This window comes from Patiria miniata, unplaced genomic scaffold (assembly GCF_015706575.1).
Source record: "Patiria miniata isolate m_02_andy unplaced genomic scaffold, ASM1570657v1 HiC_scaffold_19, whole genome shotgun sequence".
NCBI lineage: Eukaryota > Metazoa > Echinodermata > Asteroidea > Valvatida > Asterinidae > Patiria > Patiria miniata.
The window spans coordinates 2727507-2750783 of NW_024037057.1; the positions used below are offsets into that span (position 1 = coordinate 2727507).

Here is a 23277-nt window from a genome sequence, read left to right on the forward strand (position 1 = left end):
ATACAATATACAACCAGAAGACACGCCTTTGGGCCCTTACGCGGTATAGGCCTATATTGAAAATAATTACTGTTGTGAGTGCAAATCTCGGGGGATCTCTATCTGTCATTTTTCACACTGTTATGCAGAATTTTTTTCTTCTTATTTTAGCTGGGTAGCTAATTCAGTGGAATCCACTGGTCTCCCACAGGGCCCAGTTAAGAGAAGACAATGCGAAGAAATCACAGTTTTAGATGTAGGAGGACAAACACGGAATACAATATTCTGAGGAAACAGTGAGCAAGTGTCCTCCCCCCCCCCCCCCCCCCCCACTTTTTAAAGTAGGGGATATCATATTGTTTGTCCCCCACTTATTTTTGTCCCCGAATAAAAATTGTAGCCTACATAATTATTGTACAGCTCAGAATAGCTGATTCAATGACTCCAAACTCGAAAATAATGTGGAAAAGATGATCTTTCGTACATAAAAATCGGTTTAAGTGGTCAAAAATTGCCTCAGATCGCACCATAGAGCATCTAGAATCCCAAAATATTCCTTACAAGCGGGCCCCAGACCTCACGCCGCTAGGGCTTCGCGCTTTGCGCTCGCATTGGTGCTGATCAAGGTATGCCCCCCCCCCTCCACTTTTGAGAAGCGATTGACGCCCTAAATCGGGCAAGGACTGAAAACCCAATCCGCTTATTGGACCAGGCGGGAATCGAACCCGGTGGAAGGCGAAGCGGTGGAAGGTGAGGAATCTACCGCTACGCCAACCTGACTCACTTATGTAGGGAGACTACACGAGACTAGTGCTAGGGGAACGATTGTGTCACTTCTTCTTCAAATAAAAACGATCGGTATGCTCTTTTAAAGAAAACTAACTTCGCATACTTTCTCACGGCGACCGTGAATGATTTAAACGTTGATCGAATGGACCCAAACTGGAGCCAAGAGGGATACTGATTACGCACACAGCAAATCTCTTCACAATGGAAGCACGATAATCTACTTCAAGTTCACCGTGCAGACCAAGGGTGCGTTTATTTACCATCGCCGGTGGCATTTCTACCGTGAATGAAGCGGGACAATGCCGTGATCTTAGGGTCCCCCCTTCTTCAAACAACCAACCCAGAAAAATGGAAGCATTCAAGGGTCGAAATAATGCGATTGTCTGGCTGTCCCGGGAAATGTGAAAAATTTGCATTAGTCTGGGAAGTTATTTCTTACTATTAGAAAGAGATAACTGTGCAGACTTGCAAAGTTATTTTTCAATGTTAGTAAGAAATAACTTTGCAGACTAATGCAAATATTGCTTTTAAATAGCCTTTTGAACTCTTGGCTGAAGTAGCCTTTTTGCTAGAAAATAATCGTAGTCAATAACGAAAACAAATTAGTTTCGCCCCACCTTGAAGAAATATGGGTGCATTGTGACACCTTTAGGGAAAAAAAGGTATATGCACTGTTCTGCAATCCTGCTTTCCTCTTATTTATATCAGACTATACAGGATATTTTTTAAACAAAAAGTAATCCAACTTAAAGGGTTATTAATATGGCCAGACTATATTTTTACCAGCAAAAGGGATGGTATCATCTTAAAGCCGAGGCTTTGTGCATTTCAATGATACCTTGGGTTACATTCCAGAGTCACGTATCATGGAGCACCATTGTCTTGAAGTTGTGGCACAAAAATGCAGTTGGTTCACTTTCCTGCTGAACAAAATCGACACAGATTCATGTTTTTTTTATTCATGGATTTTATTCACGATCATGAGTAAAACACTTAACAGGAGAAGTCTGGGAATGCTTAATCCCCAAAGGCATCCTGCATAGCCTGCAAACTTCTGGTTTCATGCAATTTCTTGACCACAAAGATTCTCTGTTCTGCCGTTAGCTGAACCACATGTGACAACCTGAGGTTTACACACTGTCTGAAGGCCAGAATGACATGGGTTCAAAAGTGAACCAACTTTATTTTTGGACTTCAACTTCAAGACAATGGTGCTCCGTGATGCGTGACCCTGGAATGTAACCCGAGGCATCATTGAAAAGCAGACAGCGTCGGCTGCAAATGCCATGATGATATCATGCTTTTTGCTGGTAAAAATATAGTCTGGCCATAATAACCCTTAAAAGTAGGATTACCATTTTTTGAGACACCCTGCATTGCACTATACTGTGCTCTAGCCTAAATCTGCTCCGTTCACATGTACCCCCTCATCGGCAAAGAAAGTACAGTTGGGGGTGACCGACCCACGCCATCTTGCCTGACTAAAATTTTGCCGTGACGCGCGGCTGTACCACTGCGTATACACAGTACAAATTCCCTGGTGTACGTGCGTCACACAATTACAAGAAACGGTGCGCGTCAACCAGCTAAATGCCTCGCCCATGGGACGTCGTTGCTAGGTAAAAGGGCGCCCTCTTTTGTTGGCGCACGGAGCCCATACTCTGGTCATCAGCACACCATGATATCCACCTAATGACTATAGTAGTGGAATTCTACTGTATTTTTCCATGTCCGAACATCAGATGAAAATATCGGTATGTGTGGGATGTTCTTATACTTCAGTTATAATTTTTATGACACAAACCTCAAACGGTTATATCTTCACGGGTTGATGGTTGATGATTCATCTACAAATTTAATCTTCTCTTGGGACTTGACGATATAGAAAAACGCTAATGAAGAGTTACAACATAGAGTAAAAAACAATCAACAGAGTATTAGGGGGGAAAGTCCTCATAATCTGATGTTTTTATCTGATACGTGCATGGACCACTGATGGCGTTTGTTCTCATGGCAACCACTGAAATGGAGCCACATACCACTGGATCATGCGTGCCGTTTAATACGTCATCTGCTTGGAAAACAGTGGTTACCAGTGAATATTAACTTATTCACTGCTGGACTCTGTGTGATGAGTTTAAAGGCAAAGATTTTAAAAACAAAATGCCTAATGCAGAAATAAAAACACTCAATTCCTACTTTGTAATTTGTCATTTCCAATAACGCCATGACCTATCCTTGAAGTAATAAACTCGTGTTATGATAATTATACTGATCATAAAAAATACTCCACTGAAGCTATACGACACGGGTCATCTACAGGACAATTAGGTATTTAACATACATACAGTGTACGTTCAAGGTTTGGACAAAACGCATAACATGGAGAGCAGTTCACTGAATTTGCTCAGATAGCTGTCCAACTAACCGAGCAAAATACAGGGTGAGTAAAAAAAATGTGGAACCCAAAATATACCTAAATATATTTCATATCTTAAAAAAAAATGTGGCACCAATGATAATAATGACTAGGAAACCAATTTCATAAACCACTTTCAGATGAAAGAATTACTTAAATTGCTCAATCCGTTCAAAGTATATCACCATTTGAACACAATGACCCTAACACCTCTTTCGTCCAAAACTGCGATTTCAAGAATCGTCGTCACAATTGTCTTCAAACATCACCAGCGATAAAACCTCAGATTAAAAGATGAAAATATTCAACGAAGTCCTTTGAAGGCCCGTCTTTTGAAGAAAAAAATGTGGATTGTATAAATCATATTGTTTGTCTAAGCAGGGTTGGTAATAAAGATCAGTTGTTGACAGTTGTTGAAACATGTATTCTGTGTCATTTTCTTGGTTGTTCCAGTGAGTCAGAACACACAATAAATTGCATTTTTTTTGACGAAACAGGTTTAAGGGTCATTGTGTTTAAATGTTGATATTCTTTGAACGGATTGAGCAATTTCACTATTTTTTCATCTAAAAGTAGTTTCTGAAATTGGCTTTCCAGTCATTATTATTTTGGGTGCTACATTTTTTGGGGGGTTCCGCTATTTTTTTTGCTCACCTTGTATATTCTTGACGCTGAATTGATGAGATAATTTATTTTTAAAAGGAGAAACTTGCCCAAACCATTGATACGTGTGTCAGACGATTAATATTATAATGAATCGTGCAAAAAAAGCATACAAGCTTTGCTTGGGCCTATCTTGCTATCGATTCCAATTTTAATCATTACCTTAATTTGGAAGTAATCATTACAGAGAGACAGTTTATTTCAACGTTTTATATTGGAAGTTTAACCTGTTCCCATGACAACATCTCACTCTGTTCGTCACTACAGTGCTTGTAGTGCCACGCTGTATGCGTAGGCCTGTAAACCATAAGCGATGCAATACCGGTACGATTGAAATTCTATATTTTAACTTCTTGATTAACAATTACGCAAGTTGACAACTTTGCACGCGAATCAAAGATACGGTCAGACTGCATGGGGGCAAGGGGGCACATGCAACAGGGGCAAGGGGCACGGGGACGCTAGGGCACTGGGGCACGGGGGCACGGGGACACGGGGACACTGAAGCACGGGGACAGAGGCGCGTGGGGGAGCAAAACCGCCCCGTTCACTGCCTGCCATCCCCCCCTTTAGACCCCTCCGCTGAGATCTTGAAGGAGAAAAGCGCACCGTGTATTTTTCTCAACTTTACAAAAACCCATTGAGTGCCCTCTTCGAGGAAAAGAGCTCTCTATCCCATATTTTCAATGGGGAGCGCGCTGATAAAATCCTACAATCATGTACACTATATTACCTAAGAGTTAACAAATGCCTCTTCTCACGACTTTTTTTTTAGGGGGAGATCGTTCGCATGTGACGTCACCTTCTAACATTTGCTACTGCCAATTTTTTTAATGAATTCTTTTTTTGTGGGGGCTAGACAAACGTTTGGGGGCCTAAAGCTCCCCCTAGCCTCCCCCCCCCCCCCGTGGAACCGCGCCCCCTTTTTTAAAGCCCGATGACCTGGTTTAAATCCAGTCCAGTTTATGTACATATGAACTGGCTTTATTCAAACCCTACTTGGATTCCCCGGAAGTATTACTTAGAGGTTTTTCAACCATAAGTTCCAACAGGCATTTCCTCTCAAAAGGATTCCTCACTACACGGTTATTCATTCTCCTCCATTTCCACAATCACGGTGGCCGTGGTTCGAACCCATCCTCGTGTACCACGTAAATACAGTTTTCTAAAACCTTGAAGTGGCATTTTGTTTTCAATCTTTTCATGCAAGGATCCTTGATTACATGCAGGGAAAAGTTAACGATCTAATGTCAAGGGAGGATGGCTCATCACCACTCAGGAATCAAAATAATTAATCAAGTAAAATAGGTAATGATAAAAATCCGAATAGTGCAAACTTACATGTTTTCTATCTTATTAAATAAGATTGACAAAATACCCAACTACTCGTTATTGCGTTTCAGAAGACTTTTCAAAGTCGCATAGAGTGCTGCTCAGAGGGGAGAAGTACTTTGGCGTATAATACAGACTTACTCGGAATCTGCATCTTCCACTACCCCAGTCACCGTGTCCGTATCCGAAATTTCCTCGGGCTCTTCACGTGGTTCGCCCGGGTCAGGATTGACCACGTAAACCGCCTCAAATTCCTCATCGCTGGAGGACGACATTGCTTACACAGGTCACACTTGGGTTAACAACTCCTCCAATTTTTGGTAAGCACGCCTGATCATCTTAATTACTCTTCGCACGTTGAGGTTGACATACTATACATTAAGCCAATCGACCATTGCAATCACACACAAATTGTGTCGTGCTGATCCCCATCGCGGATCCCCATCGGTCGTCTACGTTGGCTGAAGCATACTTTATACAGGCTACCAGGAATGCTATTTATATATTTCATGATATCCGGGTCCTATTGCCACTCGCGTGCTAGCGCCTCTCTACAGGTGCTGATAGTGTTATAACATCAATATTTACCTGATACCTAACTTATTAACTAACTGTGTTAAGTGGAGTTTGTATAGGGCCGGCCTGGTCTGATAGTCAAAGTCAACAGCGCGAACTCCAACAGGTTTTTATACTGCCAGCTGGCAGCGTAACCGTGTCGTATACGAGCACGTGGATATTTGCTCAGAATAGCGTGGGTTTGATTGACAGGGGAACTATGCCTATCCCATCATGCCCAATCACTGTGGCGGGGAAGAAGGGTACACAGCCTATCCCGATGAAGTGTTGCAGTGTGAACCAAAAAAACCGACATGTAGGGCTACTCTTAAAAAGCTGTGCTCATTGATCGTCAAAAAGTCAAACTTGACAGCCAAATGATCGTCAAGGTCAGCTATCTGCTCCGTTCACAAGTACCCCCTCACCGGAAAACAAAGTACAGTTGGGGGTGACCGACCGACGCCATCTTGCCTGACTGCAATTTTGACACGACGCGCGGTCCACTAGCACTGCGTGTACATAGTTCAACTGAATCCCCTCAGACACACAAGGAAATGTGCTCGTAAACCAGCGAAATGTCCCGCCCATGGGACGTCGTTGCTAGGTAAAAGGGCGCCCTCTTTCGTTGGCACACGGAGCCCATAGGGGCAACTGGATATCAGATACAATTTGACTGAAAATCCATAAAAAGACCTATATTTCTTGATGGCATATTGGTACTTGGTACTTGGTTGGTTCTTCTCCTAAATACTCCGCATGCGAGTTTTAACCGGAAGCCAGAAACACCGAGGCAAACCCCTTCTCTTAGCGATAAGTTCTTTTACGTGTATTGCATTACACACACCCGGGACTTACGGCTTTACGTCCCATCTGAAGGACAAAACAATAATGGTTAAGTGCCTTGCTTAAGGGCACAAGTGTCCAGACCCGGGCTGGAACCCACATTCTGCTGCCTCTGAAAAACTAGAGCATGAGGCCGATGCGGTGCTCTTAACCGCTAGGCCATGACACTCCAATACTACAATCTACATCAATCTACAATAAAAACTGTTGAAGGTTATCGAAGAGACGAAAAGACGATTCTTTGACGGCAAAACGTGCGCGGGGCGAATCCACAAGAGTTGAACACATTTTCACCTTCGGCGGGTTATTTATGCGCCGTGAATATTTCGTCCAATTTGGCACAGTTCTCTTTGCATTCGCATTATCGTCAAGCGTGAAACTCGCTTTAATATACCATTATCATGTTGCCGCCATCTTGATGTTTTTCCCATTCGAATCAACATAACCAAAGCAAGGCTGGAAGGCAAAAAAGTCTAGTTCCTTTTGCATAAAACACATTATCATTCAGTGCTGTTATTGGATAAAGGGAACATGACTGAAATGGTGGCAGCATGATAAAGGTCTATTGCGCCTATTTCAGAAATGTAATAAAAAGGATGAATTTGTGCGATATGTCCAGTCTAGATGGCAAACTGAATGCCAAAAAAACAAATGCAGCTTTCTGTTTTATTTTAAAAGTCAAGTTCAATTTTTGACTTACCATGAAATCAGGTCAAAATCGCTGCCGAGCCTGGCCAGGAATTCCTCCAGCTCCTCGCTGGTGGCGCTCTTTATGAGCTGCTGGCGCCGCCTACGGCGACTCAGCGCCAGGAGGGTGTCTCCCACGCTGTCGAAACCGGCTGAGAAGTCGAGGAGGCTGATGCGGCCATCGCCGTCCAGATCAAGAGCCTGTAAGGGAAGATATGCTCAAGTTTTAGTTGTGGGCGTGGTCGTACTCGAGAAAGAGGGTTGCATTATATAGTAACACCCACTCTTCAAACAAAACAATCAAAGTAACTGTTCTTTCAGCGAAACGAAAACAATTCTCATAGGGATGCATATGAATTGTTTTCATTTTGCTGAAAAAAACACATACTTTTTTGTGATCTGTGACAGAACTTTAGAACGGTGGTTGTGTTCAAAATTCCGTAACTTTAAAAGCACATGAGTGATTTGAATGATGCTTTTACTAAACGAAAGCAAAACTGCATTCCAAAATTGGTCTTGCCATTTAGCTTCGGGTTTTCTTTTTACTCACCCTGTACATGTAACGCTCTTTTCAGAACCCCACAAAACTCTCACAAGAGATTTAAGGTCACCCGGCACAGCCTTTCACTTACATTAGATTAACAGCGCTGAAGTTTTGTGGGAAATTGCCAGATTCTTCAAAAACTGTTGCAAAGCACAATTACCTGAAAGACTTTTTGAAGCTCTTCCGGATCCAGCTCGTGACAGACAGCCGCCAACTCGTTCCGCTCGATGTAGCCGTTGCCGTTCAGATCGCAGGCACCGAACAGTCGTCGGATGGAATCCGGGCTGAGCCCTTCGTCATTGGCCATATTGGCCCCGAGCTCCTTGGAGGGAAAGATGAAAGACAACGGCGTTGATTTTAAGACAAGAGCATAACAATTAATTTGGAAGAGGCATTTGAACCTTCGACCCCCGGAATGTAGCCCAGGTGCTTCACCAACCGAGCTATCAAGCCGTAATTGCCGGTCTCACCACGGCGTGTCATTTGAAGGGCGCTTGGCAGAAACTATAAAAAACCCGTTTGGTTGCCTTGTGTCCGGGGATTATGCTCAAAGTCACAGCGCCAGCAGTACCTCCGCAATGCTGCAAACCAGGGAATTATCAATAGGGCATCCCTTTGAGAGGAATAGTACTTCATGTTAAAAAAACAAACCACAGAAGCATTTCTAGGTTCCCGGCTTGTGTGGTTGAACAAAGGAAATATCATTATACAGGGTGAGTAAAAAAAACAACGAAACCCAAATGTCGGGACTATTTAAGTGAAGTTCTGCATGTAGCCTTTTAAAATCTAGGATATGAAAGCCCATTTCATAAGATTCCTTTTAGTACAGAAACATTCAAATCACTTATGTACTTTTCACGTTAAGGAATTTTAAACGCAACCACCGTTTTAAAGTTCTGTCCACGGATCACAAAAAGGTGTGCGTTCTTTCAGCAAAACGAAAACAATTCACACACACCCCTATGTGATTTGTTTTCGTTTTGCTGAGCCGTGGACAGAACTTTAAAACGGTGGTTGTGTTTAAAATTCCGTAACTTGAAAATTACTTAGGTGATTTGAATGATTCTTGTACTGAAAGAAAGCGTATGAATTGGGCTTTCATATCCTAGATTTTGAAAGTGCTACATGCAGAACTTCACTAAAACAATGGTCCCGACATTTGGGTTTCTTTTTATTACTCACCTTGAATGAAAAACTAATTCACACACCTGCTAAGTCCGCTTCAAGCAGAAATGAAACGCACTTTGGATAACACTGCATTTGAATTTTTTTTTTCTGTCGTCGAGTAGTGGGTTTTTATAATGGTTATACGACAAGTGTGACATCATGAGGGACGCTCCATGGGTACGGGGACGTTGTAATTGATTTCTAAGAGTACACGTCAACTAGTTGAATTACAACACTAAGCAAATTCTGTCCTAACAGGCAGGGTAAACATTGGCTAATTGGTGCTGTGAGATCATAATTGCTGTAAAGTTCCTGCTCAAGGACGATCACACACAAGGGCGTATCTAGAACACAATTTTTGGGGGGGCCAACAAAAATTTGGTTCCCCCAAAAAGTGGGTCAAAAAATTACGGCGTGGGGTTCGGGGCCCGCTTAAGGGCCCCGAAGTTTTTTTGGATTCTAGATGCTCTGTGGTGCGATCTGAGGCAATTTCTGACCACTTTAACCAATGTTTTTTTAGGAAAAGATGGTGGTGTACTCATTGCCTGCCTTTATTGCGACGTCACATAAAAAAAAATGATTTCTTCTTTTTTTGGGGGGGGGGGGCGCCATGGCCCCCTTTGCCCCCCCCCTCCCCCCCCCCCCTCCCCCCCCCCCCCCCCGATCCACCCTTGTCACACACCGTGAAATTCTGCATAAATTGTGTTTTGTCAAGCTGGCTAAGGTAAGGAGGGGCTGCACTGTTGGCCAGTTCCTGAACTCTTGGGCCGCTACTGAAACCATCATGGGAATCAAACAGAGGCACTTGCGGACGTGTAAGAAACACCATTTGTGTGTCTGTAATGTGTGTATTATATATATTACCTCACACACACAACGTGTACGCTGCATTGATCTGGTACACGGTACCCTGTGGAGACGTGGGTATATTTCTACAAGGTTATCACGAAATAGATATATAGATTTCACTCAAAAACTAGAAATTTCCAAGATGTGTTGATCCGTCGCAAATTGAAGTATTTTATGTAAGGATGTTAAGTCCGAATTTCAGCCCAGGAAATTAATTCTGGTTAAAAAAGGAGCATTTTGACAGTACACTTTCAAACTCGAAAACTTTAGTACACGAGAACAACGAAATGACTCCACAAGGATACAAATTCCAGTATGTATGAATAGACACGACTTGAAATACGTATGGACCACCACAGAATAACCGTCGCATGACTCGCGTCCGATATAAACAACCAGGTATTTTTTCGTCTTCAATCGGGAATGGTAAGACTGATTTGCTTCCTTTCAATCAGACCTTTGAAAAAGTCTAAGTAAACAATCCAAAACATGACATTTGCAGGGACTTCAGGCAAGTATTGTCCCTTTAAACAAGCAACTTTTCCCAAGCCGTAAACGTATCCCGTAAACGTACCATTTCTATATCCTGTTTCTAATGGTCCTATCTCTTCATGCAAATTCCAAACCCTCAAATTGACTGTATATTAGCATATTTTCATAGGCCTACTTCTACATTTTTTTATAGGCGGGAATATAAACGGCGGTCATTGGCATCCTTATTTGACATTTTCATCATGTGATGATTGATGCACTGAACTAAATACATATTATTACAATAAATAATAACTTGACTGGGCATTTTTTTTCTTCAGTACAAAAACGCTGGTATACGGCTGTTGTGCAAAACCCCGGCCGGGTCGGCCTTCGCTTAGTCATCGTTTCATAAAGGAGCTGGGGTGGCCGTATGCTTGCACTAATCTCACAGTTATATGATACGGGTTTTGGAGCCTCATTGTTATAATGACACTTTTGTCTCAATTGTCCTTTATTTGGAGGCCATTCTGTAGGACCCTTCTTCATGCAATTTCAATATCAATGACAGAATGTTCGCGAACATAACAATAGAGCTTTGGTGAAAAATAAACAGAACTACCAATGTATCATGACCTCGTGGTTATTTATCATGAGGATATTATCCGAGGCCTACAATTGTTTTGTTTTTATTTCGAAATTTTCCAGCAGTTATTTAGTTGGGGGCGCCCTATTCAATGGATTGAGTCTGTTTCCAGACCTTCCTAAAAATATGGGGACCGATAGCTAGCTCCTATTTAAAGCCAATAATTGAATCACCTCTGCGCTATCAAAAATCTGCCCAATTCCCCAGAATTACTCGAAATATATAAACACTTTAAATCACATGTAGATGTTGTAATATTGCCTTAACTAATGTTCCAATTACATTATAAACAATCTATAGCCACCTAAATATAATATGAAATTGCCTAAATTTCAGGCAAAATGCGGTTGCGTCACGATGAAATCCGGTTCCCAGTGAACCCTTTTGTAAGGGTTTGCTTGAAAAGATTGAAGCTTTTGTAAACAAATGTACCATTTTTTGGCAAATTTGCTGTCTTTTCTGTCAAATAATCATTTTTGCAGAATTCTGCCAGAATTCTGCCCCCAAAAAATCTATTCTATCAAAATATTCTGTCAAACTCGTTTTTTTAACAAAAAATCTGTCAAAACATGCAACTATTTCCCCTAAACAACCACAACTAAACAAGACATTTGTTAACTAACCAAATTTGAACAATTAGAAAACAACGAAATTTGACTTTTTCACAACCAACATCACTGGCCCCTAGTTGATCTTCTATCTTGGGAAGAAATTTATAGGGGAAAACAAGTGTTAGAACACCTTTTCGTGGTATTTTTAGTTCCAGCGCCGAGGAAAAGACTTCGAGCGATCAGCGAACATTCCCACTCCCGGTTCGAACCACCGACTACCTGCAGTATACAGTGCATTGACATTACAGTCATTCAATTTTCGCAACCAAACAACGAACAATGCTTAATTCCGCCTGCCAAACACCGCTTTTGTTACCCAACCAAACAAATGTCCCGGCTCCATTGTCTTCACATCCGCCAATTTGCTTTAAATAAATCTCCAACCGCGCGCTTATTAATTTGACTTGGCCAGACCGCGCGAGCAGACGGATGATTTGACGTAAGCGTGTCCGTATAGATCAATCCACTTTAATTCAGAAGGCTCAAACAATGCCGGCAATTTAGCAACACTTAAAAGACAGTGTCTATTTATGGAATGGGAAGATTACATGTGCAAAGATACCTGTAATATTGAAGAGTGCCCGGGAACGATTCGCTGCTTGCAAGTATAATTACCGCTGATTTGATTAGATCAGCATACATGCTCTGTGTAATACACAATGGTGGCACGCGTTTCGTAATGGTGTTATTTGATTTTCGCATCCTTGGTTCTCGAATTGACGTAAGCGAAACTTACTTTTTGGAATCGTAAAGTTATAACAAGCTTTTTTCACCTTGTTTCACCAAAAAAATGTGTAAGGTCTGCTACATGTTAAGATAAAAGTGAGGCAGATTTATTTTTAACTAAATGAAAAAATAACGAGGGGTCTGTTAACTGAGGAGAATCAAGATGGCCCCTACGAATTCATATTGGACCGATCCAGTAAGCAACGCCCCATGGTGTTCTGACCAATCACAGCCGTGATTTATGTCCGACGTGCGTCCGACATGTGTGCACGCGCGTATGATGCGCGCGGAAGGAAAATGCAGCGTGGCATTGGAGAGGAGCACGTGTTAATTTGCCCACGTACGCAGTGGGAGGGGCTTACTGGATCGGTCCATTGGCGGACCACCTCAGCCATTAAAACGACCATTTTATCATGCACATGTTTATATATGCACATGTTTATATAAACATTACTAAACAACAGTGAAGCCATCTATATAAAAAGTCGTATATTTGTAGGCCTACCATTTGTAACGATCCCTATGATAGTATGTATCACCAATCCCCTGCTGAATAAACCAACAAGGGTATCAAGCTGGGAAAAAAATCGAAGAAAAACGCCGTGTTCGTAAAAGACTTGCCTGGGGGATCTGAGCCCACACTGAAATGCTGTTTCCCTCGTACGATATAGGAGCCCTCTGTTATCATTGTTCACGGACTGTTCTGTTGTGGATCAATATTTAGGAATATAATGAGCGTCTTTGAGATTGAAACACAATGAAGCGCATTCTATAGGCATGTAAGTCGATTTGGTTCTGAATGGGGAACACAAGTACTTTGTGTATAACATGAAGGGTGATCGTGCTTGTGAGGACTACTGATATAGTAGGATATTTTTTTTTTAAGATACAAAATTCTTGGCCTAGACTCATGAAATTTTGATAGAATTCTATCGGATTTTTCACTAGCAGATGGTAGTATGGATAAACAGCAAGTTCTATTAGTTAGGGTCCATGTTAGTGTGATTTTTGTCTGTCACTGTTACTTTGGTACTTCGTTATTTGCCATCCAAATATCATTGAGAACGATATAAAACTGTTGTTTTATTTGTTGTAAAGGTAGTTTGTTATTCATAATCACTCTCGGAGGATGACTGCATTTATTAATGAACGCCATAGGCATTTTTGCTAGGATGTAACCTCAAATCCTCCAACTCAGTGCCTCCATGTAAAAATGGCATATAGCCTTAATCCTGCAAAATCCTCCGTTATTTCTTGAATGTGGTCCTTGGAGGGGTGACCACTGCCTCAATCCTGCAAAATCCTCCGACAATATTTTATGGCAGAGCCAGTAACATCCTGGAGCAGTTCGGAGCATATATTAGCATAAATTACACAAGGTCCGGCCCAAGACCTTGACACAGTGCATCCTCCGAAATCAGCAACACACTTTTTGCCATGTAACCTCAATCCTGCAAAATCCTTCATTTTGCAAAGAGGATTTTTGAGGATTTCGGAGGGTAAGTGAATCAAACTTACAAAATCATAGATGTCGGATATAATAGGGACAGGACAAAAAAGTGGACCCCAAAGTTTGAGAATGACTCATATTTATACGTGGACAACAGTCACCGCGTCACTCCACCTAGTCCTTTAACAACAACAGGTGTATTATTCTTTCTTTTTTAAGTTTACGAATCCAATCTTTAAATAGGCATGAAATATTTCTACTATACATGAAGATTTGTATTCCCTCTGTCAAAAAAAACCCAAAATTGATGGCTGTCATTTCAACAAATTTCCCCTCCCAACTAAAAGAACATGTAATTACACAGTCCCGCCCACCGTCCCTGCCTCTTGCATCGAATACGTACTCTTTCAGGTACGGATATTTCGGTTATCAGGAAGTGGTGAATAGATGTTAAAGCAATTTAACTCTGACTTCATATATCAATTAATCAAGAGGGCGCTGTTCTACTTGAAGGAATATGGCTACAAAGAACTAACGATACCATCGTTGATTATAATCGTTAATTACTTGAATGTGGCCATTTTAGCGAGCATCCATCAAGCAATCATCCATCTTCCAATTCTGTTTTTGTCTCACCCATAAACTACTGAGCACCTATTGCTCAAATAACGACTAATCAGTACAGAAATTCCTTAGCAATCCCGCCATACTCTTTATATGGCCTAAAACAGTGATAATATGTACAAATTTATGCAATTTATGACAAATGATACCGAAAACAGTTGCACTTTTGTATACGTGCAAGTTGTGGTTCACACTCACCTTGCACGTATACAGAAAGTGCAACTTTTTTTCGGTACCGTCATAAATTGCATAATTTTGTACACAATATCACTGTTTTTGGTTAAACAAAGAGTATGGCTGGATTTCTAAGGAATTTTTGTACTGATATCAGTTGTAATTTGAGCAAGATGTGCCCAGTAGTTTTTTGAGTTAAACAAAAAAGTATTAAGGAGGGGACTTTCTTTTTTGGTTGAGTGTATATGCACAACGGCAACTTCGATATTCCCAACACCACAATAAATGGTGAAATTGTACTAATAACAGACTTCGTCTGGTATAAAACAAGACGTTTGTTGTGATTACCATGGAATAACTTGCATTAATCCCTTCGTAAACCCCGTATAATCTGTTTTTCATAATATACAATGCTAGTTAAAGGGAATATACATCATTTGCTTTTGCTGTAATTTTCAGAAATGGATGGAATTGGGGGGTTGGAAATATAAAGCAAATATAGTTACACTAACTTTTTGGAGGTTTTGGGTTCGAAAATGCTATAAAAACCAAGAAAAACGATCATTTTCCTATAGTCTGGTTCCCTGACTCCATATAAGAAGAAACAGAGCAGTTTACATACTTTGGGGGAATTGTAAGGTCAGGGAACCAGTCTAGCTGGCTCGTACCCGTTTATAGGTTTGTAATCGATTGCAAACAAGTGCAATGGTCAATTGGGGCTAGTATTTGAAAAAAAGCCAGTTGTTTCCAACGCTGATCGGCCGATCAGCGTTGGAAATTGATACAAAAATACCACTTTTCTTGAAAATGACAGTATACCGGGTGCCATAATTTTACAGGATGCTTTAGACTGTCATTTACCAACATCCTGTTAAGGTATTTCGCAAAAACTTGGTAGTTTTATTTTTCGATGTTTGCAAATGTTGTATATTCCCTTTAAATATAACAATGATTAAAACGCAACAAAGAAAAGTATGTAGCTGCCGTGGGAATATATTTTTTTTTAAAGTCTAATGAAACTGAAGCAATTAGCCTGCCAACTCTAGTTCATGTTTTAACATGATTGAAAATAATTCCGTCTTTTACATTAAATGTTGAAGACTTACACCTACCTGCTGTGGGTACCAAGGCTAACGTAGGTGATGGACAGTATCTCTTCAAACTGTACAGTTGATGAACATGCAAACTGTTGAAACCGGTCAACATGCAGCGTACACCGCCGAACCGACCCGTGGGACTCCCGCGAGCTTCCGACGGCAGACTGCTTCCACAATCCACGGTACCCAAGCAGCAACACACGGAACTCAGAAACTCAACAAAAACTCACAACAAACCTTTTAGTGTCAAGGATTTGCGGTCGGTTGTCAATGCGGTTCGATTCTGACGAAAGTAGTTTAGACATGCATGAGAGAAAGTAACTTCATACAGCCTCGATACCCATGGCAGACCATTATACACACAGCGTGTACTACATGTATGTTTGAGACCACCGCCGTTCAATACACACCTGTGCGAGTGAATATGCGTCTATTGTACTTCATCCTTTGTAATATTTCCCGCTATTGTGGGCCTTGTAGCTGTAGCTTAGGTTCCTACCCACTCAATCAAATATTAACGCAGAGCATCAGGTTCACACTATTTTGGGTGTATTTTTTTTCTTGCGAGGTAGCGCAGTTATTGACACACTGTAGGACCCCCCCCCCCTCCCGACGCAAAATTATTGTTATGGAAGCGGACTTATTGGTAGTCTATGTAATATAGACCCTGGCCCTGGCGAAGCCGACCATGGTCTATTATACGGAAACAGATTCGGCAATTAATTATGCAACTAGACTGCATTATGACCTCCAGAAACTGACCAATCAGCAGGCGCCTTCTGTACGCGCGTAGTTCGAGCTCCCCGCATGCGTGAACATCACGCCCACGATAAGTAGCATTTTTGTACTATACAAAAACGCGGCATCGAAATTATCCAATCACATTCTTAGTCCAGATTCGGAATGAAATGACGTCACGCATGCTTAATAGAAATATCAGACGTTAGACATAACAGGAGACTGGGCTCCGTGGATAACGGGTGATACTCAGACTATAACGTTTTGTTTGTACGCGTGATAAAAATACATGTAAATGCTGCTATGGGCTCCGTGCACAAGTACCCCTTCAACGGCCAAAAAAGGAGAGTTTGGGGAGACCTTGACTGGTTCCTGGTCCTTCCACTGCGTATTTCGAATGATCCAAAGTTATTGGGGGCGGGGATTAGTCTCACGCGCGAACGCGCCCTCTTTTGTTGGCGCACGGAGCCCATAGTGTTTCATGAAATAGCCAGTGGGGGTTGAATTTTTTGTAGAAACTCATTTGTGCAAGTTTCTACTCCTCTTTAATGTATGAAAAGTATTTGACATTCCTAATTTGGTAAATTGCATTAAAGAGTGCACTTCTTTTTAAATTTTAAAATTGTCAATGCTTTTCCGGACAACTGAGGGCGTTGTTGGTGTGATGTCATTTCAGGAAGACACTGCTCAGTTTAGGGGTTTTCTGTTTAAATTGTGAACCCAAACATTTGTTCTTTGAAAACATTTATGAGAAAACTTTGCTCATTGGCTTACTGGCATGTACTGACACAACAACGAATCACCAAAGAACAGAAAATTTACAACAGCAAAATATCCAAAATTCTGGCAACTTTTGGTGCTGAGATAACTGTAGCATTAAGATTTCTGCCCGAAATGAAATCACAGTTTTGCTTATGAATATGGAAAGTCGCATTAGCATAACAAAATAAACAGGGCACCAAAATACTCTTGAAAATGGCAAAACTAAAATTAAAAATAAGTTTAAATGGGATACAATTTAAGGTGCATGTTAAAAAACTGCATTAAAAAAAATACATTGTATAACCAAGTTTAAAACAGAAGTCGATTGCACAGGGCTTTTTGTTGGCAGCAATACACCTCCCTGCTCAACAGCTATTGGAAACGTTATTTTGTTCTTTAAATTTTATTTTACTAATTTTTTGTTTAATCAAGACATTCTATGGGTTTTTTTTTGCATGCAGTTATACACCTTTATATAGGCCTTTACATTTTTATCTTTCACACAATTAATTTAAGAGTGACAATGAGTGTGAATATACAAATAATGAATGTTTGTGAGTGCAATGGTAAGAATAATTTCATGAGGTGACAGATGAAATGTTCCATTCCTCGAGGCGAAGCCGATTGGAATGGAACATTTCATCTGTCACCGAATGAAATTATTCTTTCCATTGCACGAACGTGAAACATTCATTATTTGTTTTATATAACACCTGAAAAAAATCCTTGTCATCTGATTGGTTGACTTTTAATAGCCAATTCATTCAGGTTAAAACTGTTTAAAAGTACGAGACGTTCGTCATATTTATATTAATGTTCAACAGGTTTAGAACAATCGTATTAAATTTATCTCGATTTAAAACAGCGCCATCACCAGCAGCAGTGACACCGTGCAATAGAACTTCCATTGCACTGTGCGCTGCGCGCCACGCGCGTGCAGTGCGTTGGTACGAATAATTCAATGACATGTGATCAACGATCCACCAATCAGATGACAGGGATTTATTCAGGTGTGTATAATTATAGAAATATACTCCTCGGAAAAAGACTAACAAAATATAATGCATTACACTATTTGGATATTAATGGGAGAAATGAATAGAAAAAAATCGATGGCATCGTAAAACCATGCATATTCAAGCTCCTTTGTAAATTTCAATGGGAAATATCAGGAAACTTAAAGGGACACTACCCCCTGGAAAACGCCCAACTGGGCTACCGAACGCGTTTTGAACGAAATGATGTTATTCGTAAAGAACATTTACAAGTAGGATATAAACATCCACACAACCATCCTTTAAAAACTGGGCGTTTTGTGTTATTCTTGTGTTATTCGTGCGAGAACGAATTTCGGGGTCCACTACTGCGACCCCCCATTAATCGGGCTGTTCATGCTAGTTGTAATCGATTCCAGCCGTAAAGTGTTATCGCCTTCTACGGACGTGTAAGAAACCACATTTGCGCATTGGTGCTGTGTGCCATTAATATATGCAACACACACAACGTGTATCGTACATTGACTGAAAATGACAGGAAAAGCGTATTCGTACTCCGATGTGTCCGATGTAAACAACCGGTTTTTTGGGGTCTTTTCTCGGGTACGGTCAGACATTAGGTTGGTTTAATCCTTTTATCCAGATGTTTGAAATAGGATATTAGTAAGCAATCTACAAAACATGACATTTCCAGGGTTTTCAGGACGCAATTCCCCTTAAAGGCTCAAAACAAAATGTTCCCACCGGGTTGGTACTGAATTGTTTATACATAATTTCCTTAGTTTTTACTCTCTTTTTTTTTTTACAGCTTTAATTGTCAGTTCAGTAGAAGCTATGCGCTAGTTCGTGTTCGTTGACGTCATTAAGGTTCTGAAACAGGCCAGGATCTTTGCAATAGCGGCAGACGTACATGCCGGAGCCCGTATAAGGAGCGACACCAGTGAGTTCCTCCTCTGGGCGAGTGTTTGCTCCATCACTCTCATTTACCTCGGTGCCGTCGTCACTTTCCGGGGATTCACCGCTGTTTGGGAAAGGGCGTGAATGTATCTGCTCGAAATAGCCGAAGGCTGAGGGACAGGGCTGACCAGCAACGTGCTGCTGGCACCGAGAGTCAGCCGAAATGCCCGGGTGAAGCGGACTCGAAGACCCCACAATTGTGGCATTCCCGTGGCCAAAACTGGGCACTAATGGGAACAAATCTCGGCTGACTTGGGCGCTGTCGTTGTAACTGTCGCCCGGAGGTGCATTCGGATCAGGGGCTGATTCACTTCCGGCGGGGAACGAGTTCAACTCCTCAAGTTGAGCCCGGTATGGAGAGTGGTGAGAATCGTAGACCGGGCCGGGTCCCGGCTCCGTACGCTGCTGCAGTCTCCGGTAGTGCTTCCCGTAGATATCCCGGCGCGCGGCTTCAACCCTACGGCAGTGCAGACGGATCCCGTCAGCCGCTGATTTCAGCATGAGGGACGCGTTGCCTTTCAGGAGCCGGAAGGACGCCCTGCCGAGATTCCGTGCTTGGCTGTTCTGCAGCGCGTCGGCGTACCGGGCCAGCGCCCTGGACGTCCCGGCAAGCTGACGCACGAGCTTAGCCCGCCGATCGGTCAGGAAGACGTCGTCGACCGGGAACTGCTTTCTCAGCGCCGCCTCCCTGGAGTAACATGCCAGCGAATTGACGGCAGAAGCTAGAGAAACATCAAAGGTCGTTTTTCTTGGTGTCATTGCGAGTCTTCTGCGCCGTTGAAAATGAGGCTATACGTATCAAGTTGAAACTGTGTCCAAACCTCTACAAGGGAATAAATATGGGGGAATATGAAGTTTCAAAGAGGTTCCTTTTCGTATGAAACTTCTGTTTTTACATGTACAAAAACTAACTCCTTTCGGAACATGGTATAATAATAATAATAATATTGGAGTCTTATGCACCGCACGGATCTGCCAACAATAGGGTACTCAAGGCGCTGGGGATAATGTCTATTATTAAAGAAAGTTAAATAAAGTTTATGAGAAATATGAGACCCATTATGTAGCACCTGTTTACAAGGTGCTGCGGCGCATATTGCAGCCACTGCCAGAAACACCGGGGCAAACCCCTTCTCTTAGCGATAAGTGTTACTGGGTTCTTTAACGTGCATTACACAGCACACGGGACCTACGGCTTGACGTCCCATCCGAAGGACGAAGCAATAATGGTAAAGTGCCTTGCTCAAGAGCACAAGCACCATGTTCCCACGGTCATGAGTCGAACACCGTAACCATTGTCATAAGGTTCTGATGAGGTCACAAACGAACTTTGTTTTTGCAATTAACGTGACCTCCTTTATAAATAATACCACAGTGTCAGTGACGACTTTCTTCATCTACATAATCACAGGTCATATTTTCAAAGCGATATCATCTCAGTTTTATCATATATTTGTCAATTACAAATATGTCTGATTGTTCTGTTAATTCAATTATCGTCAACCGGTTGAAAGTTGTTTCAATAGATCTACACCAACCTACCTGCGACGGTATAAAATATCGGAGCAAACACACTACACTGTGCTGGCAAAGCAGAACTAGAACGGTGGATGTACATGTAGTATGTTTCATGTTTCAAAGATGTCTGACAATCGTGACAATAGAGTTGTGTTTTGCTTGTACAAAGTAACATGTTGTGTATGGCACCAGCCAACCAAAACATTGTTCCCTGTTTGTAGTTAAAGGGAAAATACAACATTTGCAAACATCAAAAAATAAAACTACCAAATCATTTTGAAATACCTTGCTGGACTGTTAGTGAATGACAGTGTAAAGCATCCTGTAAAATCATGGCACCTGGTATACTGTCATTTTCAAGAAAAGTTGTATTTTTCCAACGCTGGTTGGCCGACCAGCGTTGGAAAAAAACCTGGCTTTTTTCAAATACTGGCCCCAATTGACCATTGCACTTGTTTGCAATCGATTACACACCTATGAACGGGTACAAGCCAGCTAGACTGGTTCCCTGACCTTACAATTCCCCAATGTATGTAAACTGCTATGTTTCTTCTTATATGGAGTCAGGGAACCAGACTACAGGAAAATGATTGTTTTTCTTGGTTTTTAGAGCATTTTCGAGCCCAAAACCTCCTAAAAGTCAGTGTAACTATATTTGCTATATATTTCCAACCCCCCAATTCCATCCATTTCTGAAAATTACAGCAAAAGCAAATGATGTATATTCCCTTTAAGTTGAATACATGTAGCTGGCAATTTTCTATAGTCGCACTTGATTTTGTCAGTCATGTGTGACAGCCCTTTCAAGAGAGCAGCGCATTAGGAACAAATTCTCGTAAAAGTTATTCTCAATATGATGAGGCTTGCGGTTTTGAAGAAGTCATTTGAGCGTGATAGGCCGACTGATAAGGTTTGTGCACAAACCCCCGGCGCTTGGGGTTTTGTGTACGTGTAGAATGATTGGAGTGCCATTTTTTTTTTTACGGCAATGTGCCAGTAATGACAACAAACACGGATTCCAGACCTGTACGGCACCGATGTAATATTAGCACACAATTTTCCACGCCGCCGCTTTATTTTTCTACAGAAATGCCTACAGGGCGAGTAAAAAAGAAAGAAAGTGACCTGGATTAATGAATATATGCATGTACAGTGCGAGTAAAAAAAAACACTATACACTTTTAAAATTGGCCATAGTTTTATTCTGTAGCAATAAAGATAAGATATTTTCACATGCACTTTTAGAGTAACTCTTTCTGCTTCTTTTGGTGACAATTTCACTGGATTTAATAGTTTTCATGCATGACTGCACGGGAGACAATTAAAGGGGTCGGGTGAAATCTGACTTGCGCCAACTGGTCAGGGCTGGATAAGAAAGAAACAATTTAAAAAGAACACAACCATTGTCTAACAAAGAGACAAAACAGGATTTCATTAGCTTTTAAACTTCGTGTTTATTTAAAACATTTAAATTAAATTAAAATTAATTAAATTCAACGGTGTCTTAGTCCTCAACATGGCCACCATCTCGTTCAATGGACAAAGCTGGGCTCGGCGCATCATTCCTGCAACAGCACGGCGAATCACCTCCCTGTCTTGTCTGAGAATGTCAATTTCACGAGTTATCCTTTCCTGGAGGTCATCCAGATATGCTTACTGAAACTCTTGTAAGCAAGATCCACAAATCTGAACTGATTATGCATTCCATGACCAGAACCAAGACAATGGTTGTGTCTCATTCTTATCCAGCCCTGACCAGTTGGCGCAAGTCAGATTTCACCTGACCCCTTTAATTGTCTCCTGTGCAGTCATGCATGAAAACTAATCCAGTGACAATGTCACCAAAAGAAGCAGGAAGAGTTACTCTAAAAAGTACACTTGAAAACATCTTATCTATATTACTACAGAAAAAAAAATTATGGCCAATTTTAAAAGTGTATAGGTTTTTTTACTCGCACTGTATTTCGAAAGCAACCAAATTTGCTACATCAATGAAGTATGTCTTGGGGTGGGTGGGGTGATCGGGGCGAGTCGGGGGAGGCGTCCTCGATTTCTTGACGTGCAAGAGGCTTGATGATGGAGGAGATGCGAGGAAGTTTTCCGTACAGTTTCTTGTTTGTCGTGTGTGATTTCCATGACACATTGTATATGGCGTGAAGCATTTTCGTGTATTGCCCATCAAAGGATTTCCGAAGGGAGACATTCAGCGTCCACGAGTCGGATGGGTTCAGCTGTGGCTTTAATAATTGAAAACTTTCGTCTTCGTCTCCTTGATTGGTGCTTTCCAAAACCCTGTGTAGGGCGTTTATTGCACCCCAAATATATGCTTGGGGGTCTACCCGATGTTCCCCAATACCGATGTTCCCCGAAATCCTTAGGATTAGGGTTGGGGTTAGGTTTAGGGTTAGGGTTATAGGGTTGCAGACCAGTAAATAAACTTCCATAGACCCCAATGGTAAATGCTCCCACTTCAGAAATTCGGGAAAAATACTCACAACTCTCCAAGGTGTTCGAGACACACATCAAATTAAAGCTTATTTCATCATCTTTCATTTTCTTTTCAATTTTCAGGGGATCAACTGATGACTTTTAGGAGAAATTTCCATCCGAAGATGATCACCCCTGAAAACAGTCCTGAAGCCCATCGCCATTTTCAAAAACGATGCCTACACTCCATTGCA

General features: G+C 41.5%; 1 protein-coding gene across 1 annotated transcript in view; it reads right to left on the reverse strand.

The window, feature by feature from the left end:
• Positions 1-16033, reverse strand: part of LOC119725324 (ras and EF-hand domain-containing protein homolog) — a 62584-nt gene extending 46551 nt beyond the window's left edge. The window contains exons 1-3 of the mRNA XM_038196708.1: positions 15642-16033; positions 7972-8133; positions 7281-7468 (exon numbers count right to left, since the gene is read on the reverse strand). Of these exons, the coding sequence (XP_038052636.1) occupies positions 7281-7468; positions 7972-8118 (335 nt within the window). The 5' untranslated portion in view covers positions 8119-8133; positions 15642-16033. The remainder of the gene's footprint in view (positions 1-7280; positions 7469-7971; positions 8134-15641) is intronic.
• Between the last annotated feature and the right edge of the window lie 7244 nt (positions 16034-23277).